This window comes from Felis catus, chromosome C2 (genome assembly GCF_018350175.1).
Source record: "Felis catus isolate Fca126 chromosome C2, F.catus_Fca126_mat1.0, whole genome shotgun sequence".
Taxonomy (NCBI): Eukaryota; Metazoa; Chordata; class Mammalia; order Carnivora; family Felidae; genus Felis; species Felis catus.
Genome location: NC_058376.1, coordinates 74068098 through 74089420, shown reverse-complemented (window position 1 = coordinate 74089420; position 21323 = coordinate 74068098). Strand labels below are relative to the sequence as shown.

Below are 21323 nucleotides of genomic sequence, written 5' to 3'. Positions count from 1 at the left end.
GAGTTTGAAGACAGGAGTGCCATGATGGTGCTTATTATAACTGGGAACCTACAATGAGGCAGAGAATGGTTAACAGGATGGAGGGGAGGCCCAGATGACAAGTGACAAGGAGAGAGCTGGCATCTGGGCTGAATAAGGATGTGCCCTGGGCTCTCCCCCTGCTCTGGTCCACCCACCCCCTCTTTCCCGGGGGGGCATTTCCTCACATTTAGGGCAGAATCATGGTTCTCAGACTGGTGACTCTGGGTAGATCCATTGCCTGGTCATGCCAGAGAACTGTATGTCCACCCACCCACCCATCCATCTATTTGCGTATTCTTTCTTATCCCGCCTGGCTCCAAAAAAGATTTGAGATAACTCAAATAAAACATAGCAAAAAAGGGGCACCTGGGTGGCTCAGTCGGTTAAGCATCTGACTTCGGTTCAGGTCATGATCTCACTGCTTGTGGACTCGAGCACCGCGTCGGGGTCTGTGCTGACAGCTCAGAGCCTGGAGCCCGCTTCAGATTCAGCCCGTTGTTTCTCAGCACATTCCTCCATGAGCCAATGGGAATTGCCATAAAATAGGAAGGAAATTCTACGGAGGGCCCAGTATGTGCGGTCCGGACCCCAGCCCTCTGCAACTCTGGTGTGTTTGGGGGACAGAGTTTAGGCTGTCAGGAGGAGTGGTGAGCCACAGCACATGTCTCCTTCCACCAACTCTCCCTAAGTATCGTTCCCCTCATCGGATGGCCACTATCGAGGTGCTGGGCTTCTCTCCAGAAAATACAGACCCACCCTTACTGGAGTTGACCTTTTATGAAATCAAGTTGCCTAAAAAGAAGTGCCCAACAAAGAAACCATCTGGTTAACCTGAGCAAAAACAAGAATTCCTCCAAAAGAAAGGAAGATGCAGGAATTGGTTTTCAACTGGGCATTTCAGTGATATCCCCAAACTCAACCTATAAACCAAGTCCAAAGGGCTGGGCCATTTAAGAGTCTGACACTGCCGGGGCACCTGGGTGGTTCAGTTAAGCGACTTCAACTCAGGTCATGATCTCGCGGTTCGTGAGTTCGAGCCCCGCATCGGGCTCTGTGCTGACAGCTCAGAGCCTGGGTTCTGCTTCGGATTCTGTGTCTTCTTCTCTCTCTGCCCCTCCCCTGCTTGTGTTCTGCTTGTGCATCTCTCTCTTTCAAAAATAAATAAAAACATTTTAAAAATTAAAAAAATAAAAAGAGTCCAGCATTGCAAGCCTGTCAGGAGGATGATATTCTCAGGAAGATGTGACATTTCACGGGCATGTGGAACAGCCCCACTTTCCTCACAGGCACCTCGGGAAGGGAGGCTCGGGGGCAGCTCAAGCAGGGGTGTCCATGGCCCTTCTGGCCGCTCATCCACTCACTGCTCAGACCACCCTAGTCTCCCTGCTGCCTCAGCCTCAGCCACAACTCCAGGGCAGTGTGGACCAGGAGTCCCAGGTAGGCAGAGAAGATCCTTGAGTTCACAGAATCTCACCCACACTAAGGATGTGTGGGTGTCTATGGCATTGAAAGGAAACTTCTCAATTTACAGGAAACTGAAGAAACTGAGTCCAGAGGGGAGGAGAACTTGCCCAGGGTCATACAGTGAGGGGCACAGCCAAGTCAGGAGTCCACAGGCTTTCTCTCTGTCTGTCTCTGTTTCTGTCTCTCTCTCTCTCTCTCTCTCTCTGTGTCTCTCCAGGAAGCACTTGAACTCAACACTTCTGACCCCAGGTACAATAAAACTGTTGACATGACGCACCTGTGCAGATGTTACTAAGGAGAGACCAAGTCCAGGGGAGGGCCTGCCCCCGGGGGAGGACCAGGGGTGCCCAGTGGACCTTTTGGATTCAGTAATTGCTCACACAGAGTTTTGTTGGTCACAGAGCACTTTCTCACCCGGGTCTCACCATGATCATTCCAAGAACGCCTATTCCTGGCCATCCGTGGGGGTTAAGAGCAGGGTTGCAGCAACCGGGACATTTCTGCTGTCGCAGTAGGAAAAGTGACACTCCATGCTCAATGGCAGAGGATGCGTCTTCTCTCCCAGGCAGTAGGAGCCTTGGGCCCAGCCCCAGCACAGACTGAGTGACTCCGACAGAACCTCGCCAGGGTTCCCCACAACAAGGAGTCATGAGAACCAGCCAAAGTGCATTCCTGCAAAGCATGGTGAGGGCAGTGGGAACACATATGGGGACAGGGACACAGGAGTGGGCACTTACCCTGATTTCCCATGTCCCAGGAAAGGCCCTTTCGGTAGCCGCTTAAGTGTTAGGTGATGAGCAAGGTCAGCCATTCAAGTGCGGCCTGAGGGTGGGAGGGAGGGTCAGGTGACAGGGATATGTCTTTGAAAGGACAGAAGTAGATGGATGGACAGGGAGGGAAAGTGATTCGATTCAAGACGTAGACTTGGGGTTCCTGTAGCATCAGAGTGGGAAGGACTTTCTGGTCCAGACCTCCATTTTATGGATGGGGGTCTAAGGCCCAAGGAGGGGGAAAAAATGGACTCAAAGCTACGCAAGCTGGTCAAGAGCAGAGCGAAGATTTGATCCCTGGGAAGGCAATCCTGGGTATCTTGAGGGAGGGCAAAAGGAGATGTGAGAAAGCCAGACACACGCTTTGGCTAGGGGCCAGCCCTGCAAAGGATCATGTGGGAACCCAAGATTGAGATTTTTCAAAGCAATCTGGGAATACAAAACCCAAGGAGGCCTCTGTGGGCCAGTGAGAAGGCCCCTTCCCAGAGCAGCCGGCTGCAAAAAGCTTGCTGTTGGGGCAGCTGGTTTTACGCGTGTTTGTTTGAGAACACGGATGGATCCCAGGGTACTAAGCACCCACGCCAACACAATGCCTACAAATTCGTCTTCCACTCAGCACAGGTCAGCTCAACAAGGCCGTGACCAATGTCTCCAGTGGCCAGTGCCCGGGCAGAGGGTTACACCCATATCCACCCAGTTCAACCCAGGGCTGGGTCGATTAATCACAGACCGTGTGAGGGAAAAGGGACCTTAATGAGCATTTACCAGCCTCACACCTATCTCTATCAAACACTGGGATTCCTTCCATCTTGGGGTTGCTCAGACACCGTCTGAACTCCTCCAAAGACAGCTCACAGCCCCAGGTGGCGGGCCACTCCAACCCTTGATGGCAGCCGGCCAAGTTCTTGGACTCACCCCAAATCTCCTCCCCTGCTCACTCTGTATTTCCTAATCGATCCTTATTCTATCCCTTGAAACCATATGGAACACATCCCTTCCTCTTCCCTATACCAACCCTCTAATTGGTTAAACACAGTGATCAGGACCCCCAAATCCTCCCCTTTCCAGGCTGAATCCCCTTGGCTCTCTAAACCAGTTCCCACAGGACTGCGTTCAGTCCTTCTTCCAGCCCCTCTCCATCCTACTTATTTCCGACTCCACTCTCCACTCGACGGATTGTGGATCCCCGGGATCGAACATGACGTTGAAGGCCAGCATCTCAAAGCGTTACACACGTGCCCCTTCTCCTTTCTGTTATCTGGTGTTTAAACTCCCTGATCCAAGCTTCCGAGACCCAGACAGGGAGGCCATACTTGCTCAGAGAAAGCAGAGTTACGGGCACCCCGTGGCTCATACTTGCACACGTGTGGCAAACCCTGATTTTCCAAAACACCAGTAAGGAAGAGTATTTAACTCTGCAAAAGGCCGCGAGGTCCGGGGTGAAATCCCCCAATAGCACAGTGTGTGCTGAGGCTAATCTGTCAGGTCCCATTCTGGAGGCCAGCTGATGCCTGCACCCAGAGCTCCAGGGTAGAAAGACTATTTAGTATATAACTTTTATCCCAAGGAGCCCAAGTGGGGAGATCAGCACATGTAGAAGTACAATAAAGTGTGCTAGAAGCTACGGTGGAGGCATGAGAACCGCGAGAGGTCAATCCTATTACTGCTATAACAAATGACCACAAACCCAAAATGGGTCTCACTGACCTCAAATCAAGGTGTCAGTGGGACTGGGTTCTTTCTGGAGACGCGTAGATCTTCTTTGCCAGCTTCTGGAGGCTGCCTGCCTTTCTTGGCTCATGGCACTTTCTCCACGTTCAAAGCCAGCAGTGTTGCTGCTTCTCCGAATCTCTCTCTCTGTAACCTCCTGCCTCTTCCTTTCACTTAGGAGGGCCCGTGTGATTACATTGGGCTCCTCTGGACAGTTCATGATAACCTTCCCATCCCAAGGGTCTTAACCCGACCACTTCTGCAAAGTCCCTTTGCCCTGTTAGGTAAAATGTATTCGTGGCTTCTGGGGACTAGGACCTGGACATCTTTGCAGCCCCAGAAACAACTAACTCCGCCTGGGGGAAGACGCGTTACATTTGAATGGATCCTTTAAGGCTCTTCAAGGACAACCCTGGCACAAAAGGGAAAAGGGACTTACACAAAGAATGTGCTCTTACAAGGCCTGGAGACAAGAAAGCACAGAGAGTTTTTTCCTTTATTTGATTTATTTTCTGAAAGACCCAGCCTCTGCCTGATTGCCGCTAAGGTTTAGAGACTCACTCATTACCCTTCAAGGCAGCTCCTGTCTTCCCACTGACAGCTCCAGAGAAGAACCGTCCTTAAATTGAACCCTCCTGTCTTTGTCATCACTGGAAACGTTAATAGATCTCTCGGTGCCCAGAAGGTACCTTAGTCAGACCAGAAATGGGTACTGGGCAGTGGGAGGGTCATGGTACACAGGGGTCGGATACATCCAGAAGGTTCTCTGAGGTTCATCCTTATTCCACCTAAATGCCTCAGAACAGGTCATGAGGCCAATAGCTTATTAGAACAATATCAGTCCCAAAGATGGATGGTCTCCAGAATTCCACTGAGGCTACCTCCTCTACTCCTGTGCTACAAGTCAACTGAGAAGAATTTGAGCTGAGGCTGAATTGGAACTTGAGCGTGAAAAGACAATAACTCAGAAGTGCTGACATATTCCGCTTCTCTTTCGGTGTCCCTGCAAACATAAATTGCTAGAGGTTTGCAGCCAGGAAGGAAGCCCAGCTTTCTGCCTTCTGCCTGAGGCGACCTTGAGTTCTGGCAGCCTCCGTCCAGGTAGTCTTTGCTGTGGCCATTGAGGGGATAGGGGTGGGCAGGAGCTCTGGGCTGTGGGGCCTGTGGAGGGAGGACAGTGCCACAAAGAGGCTGGCTGACAAGACACATCCTGTATCCTTGGTATCTCTCTACATCCTCCGTTGATGTCCTTTGTCCCTGGGTCTCCTCTATGTCAGGCAGTACTGTTCCTGGTGATGCTCTGGGGTGTGAGGCAATGGAGCGGCGGCCACCTTGCCCTCAGTGCTGAACAGAGCTTTAGTTTACAGTGCATTTATATATCCATTATCGTCTTTGACTGTTGTAACACCCCAGTGACGGAAACTGAGTCGGTGGCATGGCTGGGACCCACATCTGAGACCAACTCTCCTCTGTTCCCACCACATGTGGATGCCTCCGGTGGACTCTGGATCGCTCCTGCTGGGTCAGGGCCAGGCCTGCAGCAACTGTCAACAATGGCCTACACTTAACGTTTCCCGCTCCTGGGGCGCCTGGGTGGCTCAGTCAGTTGAGTGTCAGACTTCTGATTTTGTCTCAGGTCATGATGTCATGGTTTGTGGGAACAAGCCCCGCATCAGGCTCTGCACTGACAGCACGGAGCCTGCTTGGGATCCTCTCTCTTCCTCTCTCTGCCCCTTCCCCAAGCACATGAGCTCTCTGTCTCTCTCAAAATGAATAAATAAACTTAAAAAAAAAAAGAAAAAGATTTCCAGTTCCTTTCTCTCATTCCTCCCCTCTCCTCCACCACTCTCCCCATGCCTTTTTCTTCTGTATCTGTATTCCTCTCTTCATTTTCTCTTTCTTTCTCCTTCTCACCAGCCAAGAGTGCCACAAATGATGTTCAGTTCTCAGGGGCCCCTGCTAGGTTGGAGGGACTAGAACCCCTGAATCAGGATGCCTACAACCACAAACTTGAGTGTGTTCCCGGTGCCTGCGTCCCCAAGTCAACAGGTCCCTGTTGAGTAGCTGAGCCCATCCCTACCAGAAGCAGCAGTAGGGTCAGGATCTTGGAAAGCTCTAGGCCTGAAGCCAGGAGAGGGGTTCACATGACAGATCTGCCAGTCATAACCTCAGATATGTTACTGCCCCACCCTGGACCTCAGTTTCCTCATCAGTAAAGTAGGATAATAATACCTACCTCCCAAGGCAGTTGTGAGGGCTTGAAAAATTGATTTCGTGGTGCCGGGAATGTATTCGATATTTAATAAAGGTTGGTAGAATGCGTCAGTAGCTGGAGTACAGAAGTCTCCTGAGGGACTTGGAAATATCAATATCTGTGTTGGGGTAATAAGAGCCAGGAAGGACCAACTGAGGTAGAAAGTGATGGAGGGAAGGGTGTCACGAAGCAGAGGCTGTTCATTGCTTTTCCCCCAAGGCATCTCAGGCTCCCGGTACTCTGGATCCAGCCACTGAATGCAATTAATGCTTGTCTCTTTATGATGTTGATGAAATCATCTTGTAACATTCCAGATGCCTAATGAGGGTGTGTGCAGCTACTGGGCAGTGAGTCCTGGAATCTCCCTGCCTTCGGCACGCCCTAGCAGTAATGGTGATTTTTAAAGGCTGGGAAGCCCAGAGTGACTTCTCCCCAAACAGACTTGGTCAGTCCCAATGTCAGTAGAGATTCAGAGCCCAACCTGCAATGGTTCCAGGAAGAGAAGCCAATGATAACAGTGGGGGGGGGGGAATGGGAGGGATTATGGGACCCCAAAGTATAGGAGGAACCCAGGACCCAGGACAAGGAAGACCCAGTTTTGCCCAGGGGCAAAGAAGCTCCAGGGCTAGAAACTTATAAACTAGAAATGGATGGGCTTTCAGTTAAATGTGTGAATTTGTCATACCCAGTTGTCTCCTCTCCCTTCTTGGATCCTACTTAGATGGGAGTAAAGGAGTTGAAATGGTATAAACTCACAACATCAGAGAGAATGGGAGAGGAGTATCCGTGGACTGGAGAACTCAGCAAGTTTATTGAACCTAACAGTTGTAGGTGAGGAGGAGGAAGCCACGGCCATCATGAGCCATTTTCCTTAACAGAGCCCCATGGAGGCCTAAAGACTGACCACACCAGGTACAGTGCAGGACAGGTGAGATGAACTGTGGAAGTAAAAACCAGGAAGTTATTTGAAAGCTAGTATGTGGAACAGTTGCCTCTACTCCCATCCCTACGAAAACAAACAAAAAAGTTATTTAAAGAATAAGGTCCTGGAGAAAACAACCCTCCACAAACATCCCTGCTTGTAGAGATTCCCAGCATAGTACTCAGCTTGCTACCCCAGGGCCCTAAAGTGAAGCTTGCCAGTCAACAACATTTGCCCGCGTGTACAAAATTCTCAAAGTTGGCTACCTCTATTGCCTCACTTTTAAAATATGAACCAACAAACAAGGATTTAAGGGAAGCAGACAACAAACAAGTGCAACAACAAATCCCAGAGAAAACATACAGTTCAGAAAATAAAAGGGAACTTTAAAAACTATAAAATGTAAACTCTAGTATCCCAAGAAAAATCCAAAAGAGACTGCATTCATAAAACAAGAATATGAGTCTATGAAAAGGAACAATTAAAGAATAAGAATCATGGAAATTAAGAATACAATTGCAGAACTTAAAATTTTAATTAAAGTGTTAGAAGATAGAGTTGAGAAGTTTCCAGAAAGTACAAGAGAGATTAAAAAGAGAAGAAATAAGAGAAGAAAAATTAAAAGAGAGGACAAAAAATTATAGATAATATAATTAGTAGATAGAAATATTAGAAAAGAATTTCACAAAACTTAAGGACACCAGTCTCCCGAGAACCTGGATGTTTCCAGCAATGTGAACGAAATAAAGAGCAACACATGGCACATGATACTGAAACCAGAACATAGAGGACATAGAGAAGATACTAAAGTCTTCTAAAAAGAAACAATGAGTCAACTATAAATAATTAACAAATGCTCACCAGCAACCTTGGTGGAAGAAGATAATTTGAATTCGGAATTCTATTTCCAGCTAAACTAGCAATCAAGCGTGAATAGAGAATAAAGTTTTACACAAGGACTCAGAAAAGAGGATACTCTCTATATCCCCTTTCTTAAGAAGTTACAAAATAAGGGAATGAACTTGAAAGAGGAAGATATGGAATTTAGGAAACAGTGGAAGCAACTGAGGAAAGCCATGAAGAGGAGCTCCAGGAAACAGCTGCGTAGCAGGCCTAAAGCGATTTCTCGAAATTCGAGAAAAACGAAGGAATTGCTAGAAAGGAAGTGTAATTACGATGTACTACCCAACACCGTAGCAAACAATCTTTACAAAGAAGCAATAACATCAATTCTTTTTTATTCGTGTTCAAGTTTTTTAACAGTCAGCAAAAATTTAATTACAATAAGAGAATATAAAAGTCATCACTTTTTTAAAAAATGTTTATTTATTTATTTTGAATTGGGGGTGGAGGGACAGAGAGAGAGGGAGACAGAGAATCCCAAGAAGGCTCCTTGGGGTCAGCTCAGAGCCCCACGCAGAACTTGAATTCATAAACTGTGAGATCATGACTTGAGCCAAAATCAAGAGTTGGACACTTAACCAACTGAGCCACCCAGGCATCCCTAAAAGTCACCACTCTTAACAGCAATTGGCAGGCGGAAGGGAAAAGTTGGCATGGGACAACTTGGAGCACTGATGGCGACTTACGGAAAGAGGTGTCAAGAGAGACTATAGCTGATGGACCAAGATGGGAAAGTTGCAATGTAAGTACAAAAGTAACCTTTGGAACAACTGTACATGGCGCTGGAACTATACAGCTGAATCACACAAAGCTGTGTGGGGGGGGGGGGGGTTTAGGCTAAAATGGCTGAATATCAGAAATTTCATTTGTTTCACACTAATGTATATGAGCATAAATGCATAATGCATCAGAAGATTAAGTTCAATTACAAAAAAAAAAAAAGCATAATACATCAGAAGGTTAAGTTCAATTACACACACACAAAAAAAAAGCCTTCAGGGTGCCTGGGTGGCTTAGTTGGTTAAGCGTCTGACTTCAGCTCATGATCTTGTGGTTTGTGGGTTCGAGCCCCACATCAGGCTCTGTGCTGACAGCTCGGAACCTGGAGCCTGCTTCGGATTCTGTGTTTTCCTCTCTCTCTGTCCCTCCCCCGCTCGCACTCTGCCTCTCTCTCGCTCTCTCAAAAATAAATAAACATTAAAAAAAAATTTTTTTAAAGCTTTAATCAAGTTTGTAAACGTCAAACCCAAAGTTAAATTGTGTGTTCACTGGGGAGCGAAGACAGTAAAATGCACGCCATGTTTAGAAAGAGAAAAGAAAGACTGAATACTTTAAAATTTGTTGGAAAATGTTATAATTTATATAATTTAATTTTATAATTTATTATGCATATTAAAATAACCACCAAAAAAACAGACAGCAAACAAACAAAAGAGAACCCCTAATGTATATGAGAGAGAGAGAAGGAGTAATATAAATTTATCAATCCGCCAGAGGGTGTGAAGAGAGGGGGACAATAAAGCAAAGAGAGAAAATGGGAAATAGAAAACACCAAATAACTCCTTAGTAACAATACATCAGTGAGCAGCTAAAATAAATGTAAACAGATGAACTTCAGTTATGGACAGAAAGATACTATCTAAATAAAATTTAGAAAAATCCAACTATATGCTGCCTACAAAATGTACACCTAAAGTAAAAACAAAGAGAAAAGGTAAAAATAAAGAATGAAAAAACGTGTCATAGAGATGGTAACCAAAATAAACTGCTATGGCTAAAAAACCAAACAAATCCCACATAAAATAGTCTTTAAAAGGAAAATGCTATAGGGATAAAAACTAACACTACATAATAAAACATTTTTTTTTCAACGTTTATTTATTTTTGGGACAGAGAGAGACAGAGCATGAACGGGGGAGGGGCAGAGAGAGAGGGAGACACAGAATCGGAAACAGGCTCCAGGCTCCGAGCCATCAGCCCAGAGCCTGACGCGGGGCTCGAACTCACGGACCGCGAGATCGTGACCTGGCTGAAGTCGGACGCTTAACCGACTGTGCCACCCAGGCGCCCCAACATTTTTTAAAACCTAATAACCTTAGAACCTTAAAAAGACAAAACAACATAAATAACCTTACAAAATATTAAGTTAACCAGGAACTTAAAATTTCCATGTGGCTATATACTGTTAGATGATAGATAGATGATAGATACATGATAGAATTGTAATAGGAACTTAAGAAATTCACAAACCTTTTTCTGTAGGTAAGCAAACTAAAACTTAGTAAGGTTATAGAAGTGTCAAACAACACAATTAATAAGCTTTATTTAATGGATGTTTAATAACCTGAACCTTATTTATTTATTTATTAAGTAATCTCTACACCCAACATGGGGTTTGAACCCAGGACCCCAAGATCAACATCACATACTCCACCGACTAAGCCAGCTAGGCACTCCATGAACCTGATTTAAAAGAGAATTTTTTTTTTTCTCAAGCACATAGAAACATTTACAAAAACTGCCTATGTACTAGGCCAGAAAATGAGTCTCAAAAACATTCAAAGAATTGAGATCATAGGGGCGCTTGGCTGGCTCAGTAGAGGGAGTGTGTGACCCTTGATCTCAGGTCACGAGTTTGAGTCCCACATTAGGCATAGAGAGTACTTAACAAAAAAACCTCCAAGGACGCCTGGGTGGCTCAGTCGGTTAAGCAACTGACTCTTGATTTAGGCTCAGGTGATGATCTCAGGGTAGTAAGATAGCGCCCCACATCGAGCCCTCCTCAGCCTCCATGCTGAGCATAGAGCCTGCTTAAGATTCTCTCTCTCCCTGTCTCTCTGCCCCTTCCCTGCTCATGCATGCATGTGCACGCACTCTCTCTCTCAAATAAATAAATAAATAAGAAAAAATATCTTAAGAAAACAACAACTCGACACAAAGAATTGGCATCATACAGACCACAAGTGAATTAGAAATCAATACAGGAAAGTTATTTAAATATTGGAATAAAAAGCACACTTCTAAATAACTCCGTTCGAAGAGCAACTCATAATGGAAATGAGAAAATGCAGAAGTGGACGAAAATGGAGGCCAAGTGTTAATAATACCCCAGCCTAAAACAGGAGCTGCTGCTAAAGCAGTACTTGGGGGGTGGGGGTGAAGAGCCGAGGAAGAAAGGATGAAAATGAATGGGCTGAGAATCCGACCTATGGAGTCATGAAGAAGAAAAAACTAAACAGACCCAAAGAAAACAGAAGAAGGAGATAATAAAGATGAACGGCGCCAACGAATGTGATAGGAAACAATCAGACCATAGAGGGCTGTCCCGAAGCCCAGTTTGTTCCTAGGAAAAGCTAATAAAATAGAAAAAATATTGCAATTTGGATCAAGAAAGAAGAAGGTGGATATGAACAATAGTAGGCATGAAAAAAAGAGGACAATCGCAGATGCAACAGTTTTGGGTTTTTTAAAGTATATTTTTGAGAGAGTGAGCGCACAAATGGGGAGGGGCAGAGAGAGAGAGGGAGAGGGAGACACAGAATCCGAAGCAGGCTCCAGGCTCTGAGCTGTCAGCACAGAGCCCGACGCAGGGCTTGAACTCACAAACGGCGAGATCATGACTTTAGCCTAAGTCGTGCACTTAACCCACTGAGCCACCTAGGTGCCCTGAAATGTAATCTTATTTTCTACAAACTGTTCCCAGGGAGATTGTCCCCACCCACTTTATGAGGCTGTATAATTTGGATTATACAGTCAAAATCAGTCCAAGATATTATTTTTTAAAATTTTACAAGGGAATCTCATTAATGAACAGATAATAAAAGTCATTAGCAAACCAAATCCAACGTGTATTTTTTAAATGCATGACTTGGCTTGGGTTTACTTTATAGGATTGTAAGGATGAATTTATTTTTCAAAATCTATAAATTTTATTCACCACTTTAACACATTGGTGGAGAAAAACTACATGAGATCTTAATCGATGAAAAAATTAAAATTCAACACCTACGCACAATTAAAAAAAAACTTCTTAGTAAACTAAAGCTATAAAAGTCACATTTATTGATGAAACATTCAAAGTATTCCAATTGCAGGTGCCTGGGTGGCTCAGTCCGTTAAGCATCCGATTTCAACTCAGGTCATGATCTCACAGCTCGTGAGTTCAAGCCCCGCGTCGGGCTCTGTGCTGACAGCTCAGAGCCTGGAGCCTGCTTCAGATTCTGTGTCTCCCTCTCTCTCTGCCCCTCCCCCATTCATGCTCTGTCTCTCTCTGTCTCAAAAATAAATAAACGTTAAAAAAAAGTTTTAAAACAAAACAAGGGGAGAAGAATTAGGAATAAATCTAACAAAATCTGTGCAAGTTTTTTTTTTTTTTTGAGAGAGAGAGAGAGAGCAGGGTGGCAGGATAGAGGGAGAGAGAGAATCCTAAGCAGACTCCATGCCTGATGTGGGGCTCAATCTCACAACCATGAGATCATGACCTGAGCTGAAATCAACAGTCGGATGCTTAACAGACTGAGCCACGCGAGTGCCCTGTGCAGGATTCTTATGCAAAACATTCTGAAACCTCATTGAAAGATTAGAAAAGACCCAAATAAATAGAAAGACAAACCATGTTTACAGACAGTTGCACTAGACCATGTACAGAATGCAAATCCTCCCCCAGACTGGTTTACAAATTCACTGCTATCCCTATCAGAATTCCAGCAGGTGTCTCAGTGGAGCTTGGCATGCTAATCTTAAAATGTGTTTAGAATTGCAAAGGGTCCAGCATGGATGAGACTTTTTCTAAGGAAGAACAGGGTGGAGTGGTGACCCCATACCAAGAATTATGAAAGCTATGATGTATTTATATACAGTGAGTATAAGATGAGATCCATAGGCCAGTGGTTGACCCATGCAAAAGCCAGAGACCAACCCATGCACATCGGGAAACTTGACAAATGACAGAGGTAGCTTTGCAAACCGGCGCGGAAAGGATGGATTATGTGACAAATGGGCTGGGGCAATGGCGTGCACGTTTGGAAAAAATACAGTTCGTTCCCTATGTCACACCATATAAAAAAACACAAATTCCCGGGTGCCTGGCTGGCTTAGTTGCTTAAGTATCAGACTCTTGATACAGGCTCAGGTCATGATCTTACGGTTGTGAGACTGAGCCTCATGGCACGCCCCGCATGGGGATCCTCGCTGAGCAAGGAACTGAGAACCTGCTTGGGATTCTCTCTCTCCCTGTCTCTCTGTCCCTCTCCTGTGCTCTCTCTCTTTCTGTCTCTCAAAATAAATAACTAAACATTAAAAAAAAAATCCACGTGGACTAAAGACCTGAATGTGAAAGGCAAACCTTTACCACTTTTAGAAGAAAATATAGGAGGCTACTTTTATGACTTGAGAGTAGGAAGAATTCCTTAAACAATTTCTTTTAAAAGCACAAACCATAAAGTTATACTGCTAAGTTTGACTAGATTAGAATTAAAGCTTCTGTTCCACAAAAGACAACATAACTACTGTGAAATAAGCCAAAAACTACAAAAGGAGAGTCCAAAGCATACAATTTACAGAGGATTAGTGCCCAGAAAATGTAAAGAATCCTACAAATCAATTAAAAAAAGAGAGACAAAATGCCCCATTATAAATTGGTCAATGTATATGCACAGATGATTTTCAGAAGAAGGAATCTAAATATTTAAGTTTAAACATTTAAAAATAAGTTCAACTTCTCGGGCACCAGGGTGGCTCAGTCAGTTAAGCATCTGGCTTCGGCTCAGGTCATGATCTCACAGTTCTTGGGTTCAAGCCCCGTGTCAGGCCCTGCGCTGAGAGCTCAGAGCCTAGAGCCTGCTTCAGATTCTGTGTCTCCCCCTCTCTCTGACCCTCCCCTGCTTGTGCTCTCTCTCTCTCTCTCTCTCAAAAATAAATAAATAAACATTAAAAAAAGTAAGTTAACTTCACCAGTTATCAGGGAAATGTAAGATAAATCAACAATGAGATACCATTCCACGCCTATCAGATTTACAAAAATTCAAAATTATGGTATTATCATAGTTGAGGAGGATGTGGAATAATGGGGAATAAAAGAAAAAAGAAAACACAATGGGAATACATGTCCATCAAAGATAGAACAAGTAAGTTGTGGAAAATTGATTCAACAGAATATTATGCATTTATTAAGATGAATGAACGAAAGCCAAATGTTTCTTACGGATAAATCTCAGAAATATGTGAGGGGCGCCTGGTTGGCTCAGTCAGAAGAGCATGCGACTGTTAATCTCAGGGTCATGAGTTTGAGCCCCAGTTTGGGTGTAGAGATTAAATAAACAAACTTGTTTAAAAAACTGTGAGCCCAGAGAAAAAAAGTTTGAAGCATGCTACATGCCAAGTCGCATCATTTATAGAAAACGTTTTAAAAAGGCAAAGCATTACTTTCCGCTGTTCAAGGTTGTAGACAGGTGTAGCAAGAGTATAAAAAAAACACCACTGAGAATGCAAAACACCAAATGTATTAAGTAGCTTACCTCTAAGGAGGGTAGAGGAACAAGCACAGAGAAGAGATACAGGCAGGCACTTGCAACTTTGTCATATTTTATTGTGTTAAAAAAAATATCTGAAGCAAATATAGCAGCTTTTTATAAAGCTGGTTGAGGTATCCAAGGTTGCTCTCCATACTCTTCTGAATGTTTGAAGATAATGGCCAGGAGTTCCAGGGAGATGTTTTCGTTGGAGGGGACACCGAAATGTAAAGCGTGTACTTTGCTCTATGCTCTGCTCTCTCCCTGCACTTAGAAGAGTGCCTGGTACAGAGGACGCACTCCACAAATAGCTGCTGAATGAAAGAACATATGCAAAGGCCCTGAGGCATGTTAGAACACTGTGTGTTCTGAAAGAGCTAATCATAAGGATAGCCAACTTCTGTTGAGCTCCATACGCACCAGTCACCGGCTTTACTATTTGGTTAGGTCATTTCATCCTTGCCACAATGGTATGGGCCATTATTATCCTCACTCCCCAGGTGAAGAAACAGAGGCTTTGAGAGCTAGGTAGCTTGCCCAAGAACACAGTGGTTAGGACTAGAGTTCACATTCCATCAAAAAGTCTGGGTTTCATGATTTGGGTAAGTTTCAGTTTTTGGAGCAGTCAAAATAAATAAGACAAGGTCGGGCCAAGAAGCCTGCAGTGCAGGGGTCACATTAATACACACATGCCCTAGAGGGAAGGGTGAGCCAGGCCGGACAGGGGTGCTGAGGGTGCTTAGTGCATGGTAGTCCGGGAGGAGAGTACACGACACAACAGGGAACACTTGAGTCTGCCTGGGCAGTCATGGAAGGCTTTACCAGTTGAACTTGGTCTTGAAGGAGAAGTCTGCCTACCAACGCCAGGAACCCAGCCCTTCCTGCTCCACAACGGTTGGTGTTCAGAGGACCTACTGCTCGGGACTGTGAGCACAGAGCCCGACTACCCAGGGCCAAGACCAACCAAGGGGAAGACAAAGTGATTGAATGTAATCTCCCATCTGAGAAAGTTTGCTCTCACCTTTAAATGCACAGAGAAGAAACCAGCTCATAGCTTTTCTTCAGCGATCATGACAGCAGTAATAATTGCTTGCTCTTTAATAATAAGAGCTAACATTTATTGAGCATTGACTGTATGCAGGGCACTGGGCGAAGTCAGCACACGCTTTATTGCCCTTAGCTCTCACAACAACTCTGTGAGGCAGGCACTATTTATCCCTTGCCAGGCAGGAGGACACCAGAGGCTTAGGGAGTTTAGGTGTCTTGCCCAAAGCCCTGTGCAGTTGGTGGGGGTGGGATTTGACACCACAATTGTCCAGTGTCCGGCCCATGTTTAAACCACTGCTTCTCAAGAGCACAGACATCCAATTAAAGCAATAAGAGCTTTATGGCCCTCAGTTGGAAGACTAATTGAGAACGTGATGCCACCATAATAAACTAGAAACCAAGCTTATCATTAAAATTCATGAACAGCTGTCACATGTTAGGTGTTCCATAAATGCTTGTGAAATGAGGTAGCATTTAGTGCCAGGAAATGGAAACCAACCCAGTGTCACAATGACACGCTTCACCCATGCAGGAAGCAAGGAGAAACAGAGAAGGCAAACAGGCGGGCAGAGCAGTGGTCGCCAGCACGGACAGGGACTCCGAGGATCCAGGGCCCCTACTCCCTGGGCACTTAGACCTCTGGGGAGCTGCTCCTCCTGGCGCAAGCAGAGGGTTGCAGAGGGTCCCTCTGCTCCAGTCCCCTCCTCCTGCCGGTTTCTCCTGCTGCCCCTCACTTAGCCCGCACCACTGACCCTCGTGGCTTCTCTCCCTGGGGGCCGAGCTCCTGGTGGGAAGGCTTTGTGTTGTCTCCCGCCTATCACAGAGGAGGCCTCCTCCGAAAATAAACGCTGAACGAAGGAAACCCAGCGCTCCCCCAAATAGTGCGCGGGTCTGAGACACACAACGTGAGAAAAAGACAGGACGAAGGAAGGAGCTGCAAGAGTTCTGCTTTTCCAAAGTAGCTTAAGAGAACAATCCATCCTGTAAGGCAGACAAGGATGCCTGCTGAGGGGAGGGACGGAGGAGGGAGACGGGGAGGTGGGATTGAGGAAAGAGGGGGAAAGAAGGAAAGGAGGAGGGGAGGAGGGGAGGGAGAGCGGAGAGGAAGACAGCAGCAGCCCGTCCGGATTCTCCCCCGAGCCACCGCTGACAGTACTCTGGCCACGTTTTAATTAGCGGCGAGGTTGTCCCATTGACTCAAACAAAAGCTCGCTCGCTCTCTCGCTCTCTGATTAATTTTCGAAAGAGCCCGCCGAGTTTAATCATAGCAAACACGATGACCCCCGTTATTACGGCCTGAGCAGCCAAAAGCAGGAAGTAAAGACCCCAGAACAGGCTGCGGTCTTGGCGACTGCCGTCGGCCACGAGCTGCGCCGGGGCCCGGGGTTCCGAGCTGTCGGGCACCGAGGCCGTGTGGCCCGGGGCCGCGGGGGCTGCGGCGGAGCGGGGAGGCGGGCCGCGGGCGCCCCGGCACTCGGGGTCGTCGTCGGGCAGGGCCCAGAGCGGCAGGCCGGCGCGGGGTCCGGGGCCGCGGCACCGCGGGGGCTCGGCTCGGCCCACGAGGCCCGGGTGCCGCCGCAGCCACGCCAGGAACGGCCCCAGGTCGCAGTCGCAGCGCCAGGGATTGTGCCCCAGCAGGACCTCCGCCAGCCGGGGCAGATCCGCGAACACGTCTCCGGGCAGGGTCTCCAGCAGGTTGTGCTCGAGCCGGACTCCCTCCAGGCTGCCGAGGTTGCGGAAGAGCGCGCGGGGCAGGGCCCGCAGCCGGTTGTGGCTCAGCGACACGCGGCGCAGCCCGCCGAGGCCGCGCAGCAAGCCGCCGGGGAGCGCGGCCAGGCTGTTGGAGTGCAGGGCGAGTACCTGGAGCTCGCCCAGACCCCGGAAGGCGTCCTCGGGGAGCGCGCTCAGACGCGGGCTCAGGGTCGCCCCGAACGCCCGCAGGCCGCTCAGGTTGCGGAAGGCGGCGGCCGGCAGGGTGCGCAGCCGCGTGCAGTTCAGCCACAGCTCCTGCAGGCCGGCCAGCTCCCCGAAGAGCACCTCCGGGAGCTCCTCCAGCGGGTTCTCGAACAGGGTCAGGAAAGTCAAATTGTGCGAATAAAGGAAGAGGGCCGGGGGCAGGAACTCCAGGCGGTTTCTGGAAAGCGTCAAGGAGCTCAGGCTCCGGAGCCGGTCGAAGGCCCCCGGTGCGATGGAGCGGATGCGGTTTCTGTCCAGCTGCAGCTCCACCAGGGCACGCAGGCTACTCAACAGCCCCGAATCCAGAGAGACGAGCTGGTTCGAGTGCAGCACGAGTTTCTCCAGCTTAGCCTGTGCGCCAAACAATCCCCGGGGCAGGTGGGTCAAATTATTTCTCGATAAATCCAACACTCTCAGGTTCCCCAGGTTTGTGAAGAGGCGAGCAGGAAGGAAAGCGAGTTGATTTTGGTTCAAAAAGAGCTCCTGCAGGTTAACCAGTTTCTGAAACATGTTTTGGTCAATGTCCTTTAGTTCGTTGCGGTCCAGAAACAACTGTTCCAGGAGCACCGTCTTATCCAACAGCGCACCTGGAAGATGAGTGATCTTGTTGCGGGACAGCCTCAGGGTTTTAAGTTTTATCAGGTCGTCGAAGGTGCCGGGGGCAATGGCGGAAATGTGGCTGTCCGACAGCATCAGGCGCTGCAGGACGGTCATGCCACTGAAGCTGTGATTCTGTAAGGTGCCGCGGCCCATTTGGAAGAGCAGGATGTGCGTGAGGTTGACGGGCAGGCCGAGCTCGGCGATGCGCGCTACGCTGCTCCCGGTGCACTGCGCGGCGTCCCGGAACACACACTTGCAGGCGGGGGGACAGGTGAGAGGCTGGGCGCGCAGGAGCCCCAGCGCCGCGCACAGCAGGGCGCTTCTCAGCATGTCTGCAAGGGCCGCAGCGGGAGGTCTGGAGGCGACACACAAAACGCTCACATTGGATCTTGCAACCCTGAGGAGGCAAGAGCCTTCCACCAGGATTATCACTGGCTTTAAGTGTTACCCAGATACAACTAAGTATCCCTCTTTTCTTAGAAATGCAGATTTTCCTGGGGCGGGGGGGGGGGGGGGGGATGGGGGGGAGGGGGTGGTGAAAAGACTTTCATTCTACACTGCGAGGTCTCATCCTTTTGTTCTACCGATTTTCTACTCTCAGTTTAAAGCCTTAAAGTTAAAGCGTTTTCAAAGCCAATACTTTAAAATCCTTACATAGAACTGATGAAAATAATTATTCTCACATTCAAGAATGTCTCACATGCATCACTGAGCAGTGCCCACGGTGAAGAGAGCCCTGATCTTCTCGCCTTTACCCAGGGGTGGCTATAACCAGCAGTCGTGAAGGGAACGGCAAAGTCTGTAAAAAACAACAGCAACCACCACCTGATTCCTTTTACCACACTCATGCTGTATGCACGGTACTTATTCTACAAAAACAATAACACCCTCGAATAGCGAACACCTCTATTTAGCCACAGTGAGAAAAACAGGTAATATCTATCACGTTATGCCATACATGGTTCTCAGCACTTGATTTGCATTAATTCATTCACTCCTTACGCTAACCCTATGAGGTAGCTATTATTCTTAACCCCAGCTAAAGGATGATGAAACTAAGACACAGAAAGGGTACGTAACTTACCCAGGGTCATAGAGCTAGAATTGTTGACAGGGAGCTATCATTCCTAAGATGCTTAACAAAAAATTAATACCAACTCGTGGCATTGAAGTACATGTGAAATATGCACAGTAGTACTAATCTGCCAAAACAATGTTTCCCAAGTGGAATTGTACACAAATCATTTCTTGTACTAAATTTCACATATCTTATGCACATATAGACTAACCAAGCCCTCCAGTTGCCCATCCCTAATTTTTAAAGTATTTGGCCTTACCTGAAATGGTGCTGCACCCCAAAGCAACTGAAAGGCTTAGGGCTTTGCCTGTGATTCAACACTTTCCAAAGGAAGAGGGAAGTATCCTTGCATCCTGAGGATAAAGACTTTACCAGAATAAAAGTCATGGAAAGGACTTTATCTCAGAGGGCATATTCTGGTTTTTAATGACAGATATCTTCAAACGGAAGAGACCATTTGTAACCTGAGTCTTACTGTCAAAGGAATGATAAGAGCAGGAGAGAAGTTTCTCCATAAAATAGCACATGATGACTCTGTGATGCTAGGAAAGTTTAGTGACATGGTGGGCTCATTGTGGCAGCCATACCCCAAATGGACCACACTTCGAGTCTTCCTTTTCTTGCCATGCTGTCCCAATTCTTTTTTTTTTTTTAATTTTATCATTACTTTTATTTTTGAGAGAGACAGAGTGAGAGCAGAGAGGGTCAGAGAGAGGGAGACACAGAATCTGAAGCAGGCTCCAGGCTCCGAGCTGTCAGCACAGAGCCCGACACGGGCCTTGAACTCACAAACTGTGAGATCATGACCTGAGCCGAAGTCGGACGCTTAACCGACTAAGCCACCCAGGTGCCCCCCAATTCTTTATTCCAGTTCTTCTCTTCCCCATTTAGGAACAATAAAGCAAAGAACATTCTCCAATGCTCCACTCATTTTCTTCTTCTTCTTAGAAATAATAAGGCTAAAAACATTCTAGAATATGTTAAAAAATGGCATTACTGAGTTGAAGAGTGTTCACATGTTCAATTTAATTTAGGAATGTCCAACTGCATTTCAAAGTAGTTGTACAATATATGATGCCTAGTGTGTGGCAGTTCCTGTGCTTCATACCTACCTCTGCCCATACCTGGAATTGATTTTTTAAATTTAATTTTTACCATTCATAGGAAGTAATTGTCTCCGGGCGGTTTTTTTCATTTCCCCCATTTAATGATGAACTTGGGCATCTTTTCATATTTTTTTAAAGTTTATTTACTTTTGAGAGAGAGAGAGACAGAGACAGCACGGGGGAGGGACAGAGAGGGAGAGAGAGGGAATCCCAAGCAGGCTTCCCACTGTCAGCACAGAGCCTGATACTGGGCTGGATCCCACAAACCATGGGATCATGACCTGAGCAGAGACCGAGAGTCATGCATGTAACCCACTGAGCCACCCAGGTGCCCCATCTTTGCATATTTTTAATGCTCACTTGTGCTTCAAATTCTAAAAAATTTGGGTGCTTTTCTTTTGCCCATTTTCCTATATGCAAATATGTATGTTTAAGTCTTTCAGAAAACTGAACTGTAGGCATTCTTTATATATTCTGGATACTAATCCTTTGTCAGTTATAGATGTCAATTATCTTCAATTAGTTGGTAGTTTGCTTTTTCATCTTCTTCATGATGTCTTTTTATGGATGTTGTCTTTTTTTTTTTTAATTTGATGTTTATTTTTGAGAGAGAGAGAGTGCGCAAGCGCATGAGTGGGGGTGGAGGGGCAGAGAGAGAGGGAGTCACAGAATCCAAAGCAGGCTCCAGGCTCCGAGCTGTCAGCACAGAGCCTGATGTGGGGCTTGAACTCACAGACCATGAGATCATGACCTGAGCCAAAGTCAGATGCTTAACCAACTGAGCCACCCAGGTGCCCCGGATATTGTCTTAATATAGCCAAAGTTATCAATCTTTTATGATTTTTTTTGTATTGAAATAAATCCTCCACTCCTCCTCCCCCCATCAAATCTCCTATAATGCCTGAGTTTTATAGTTTTGTCTTTTGTTTTTCGATCCTTAACCCATTTAGAATTCATTTTTGTGTATGATGTGTGAGTTGAGT

The 21323-nt window shown here is 46.7% G+C and overlaps 1 protein-coding gene across 2 annotated transcripts; it reads right to left on the bottom strand.

Moving 5' to 3' along the window:
- Positions 1 to 14609: 14609 nt before the first annotated feature.
- On the bottom strand, positions 14610 to 19595 carry GP5 (glycoprotein V platelet). Of its 2 annotated transcripts, none has more exons than XM_023260293.2 (3): positions 19494 to 19595; positions 18840 to 18955; positions 14610 to 18511 (listed from the first exon to the last, which is right to left on the bottom strand). In XM_023260293.2, exon 3 carries the CDS (start codon positions 18484 to 18486, stop codon positions 16798 to 16800), a length of 1689 nt encoding a protein of 562 aa, XP_023116061.2. In that variant the 5' UTR covers positions 18487 to 18511; positions 18840 to 18955; positions 19494 to 19595; the 3' UTR covers positions 14610 to 16797. The 2 variants fall into 2 exon arrangements, with proteins under 2 accessions (XP_023116061.2, XP_023116062.2); XM_023260294.2 differs by having other exon boundaries at positions 18857 to 18955.
- Positions 19596 to 21323: the final 1728 nt, after the last annotated feature.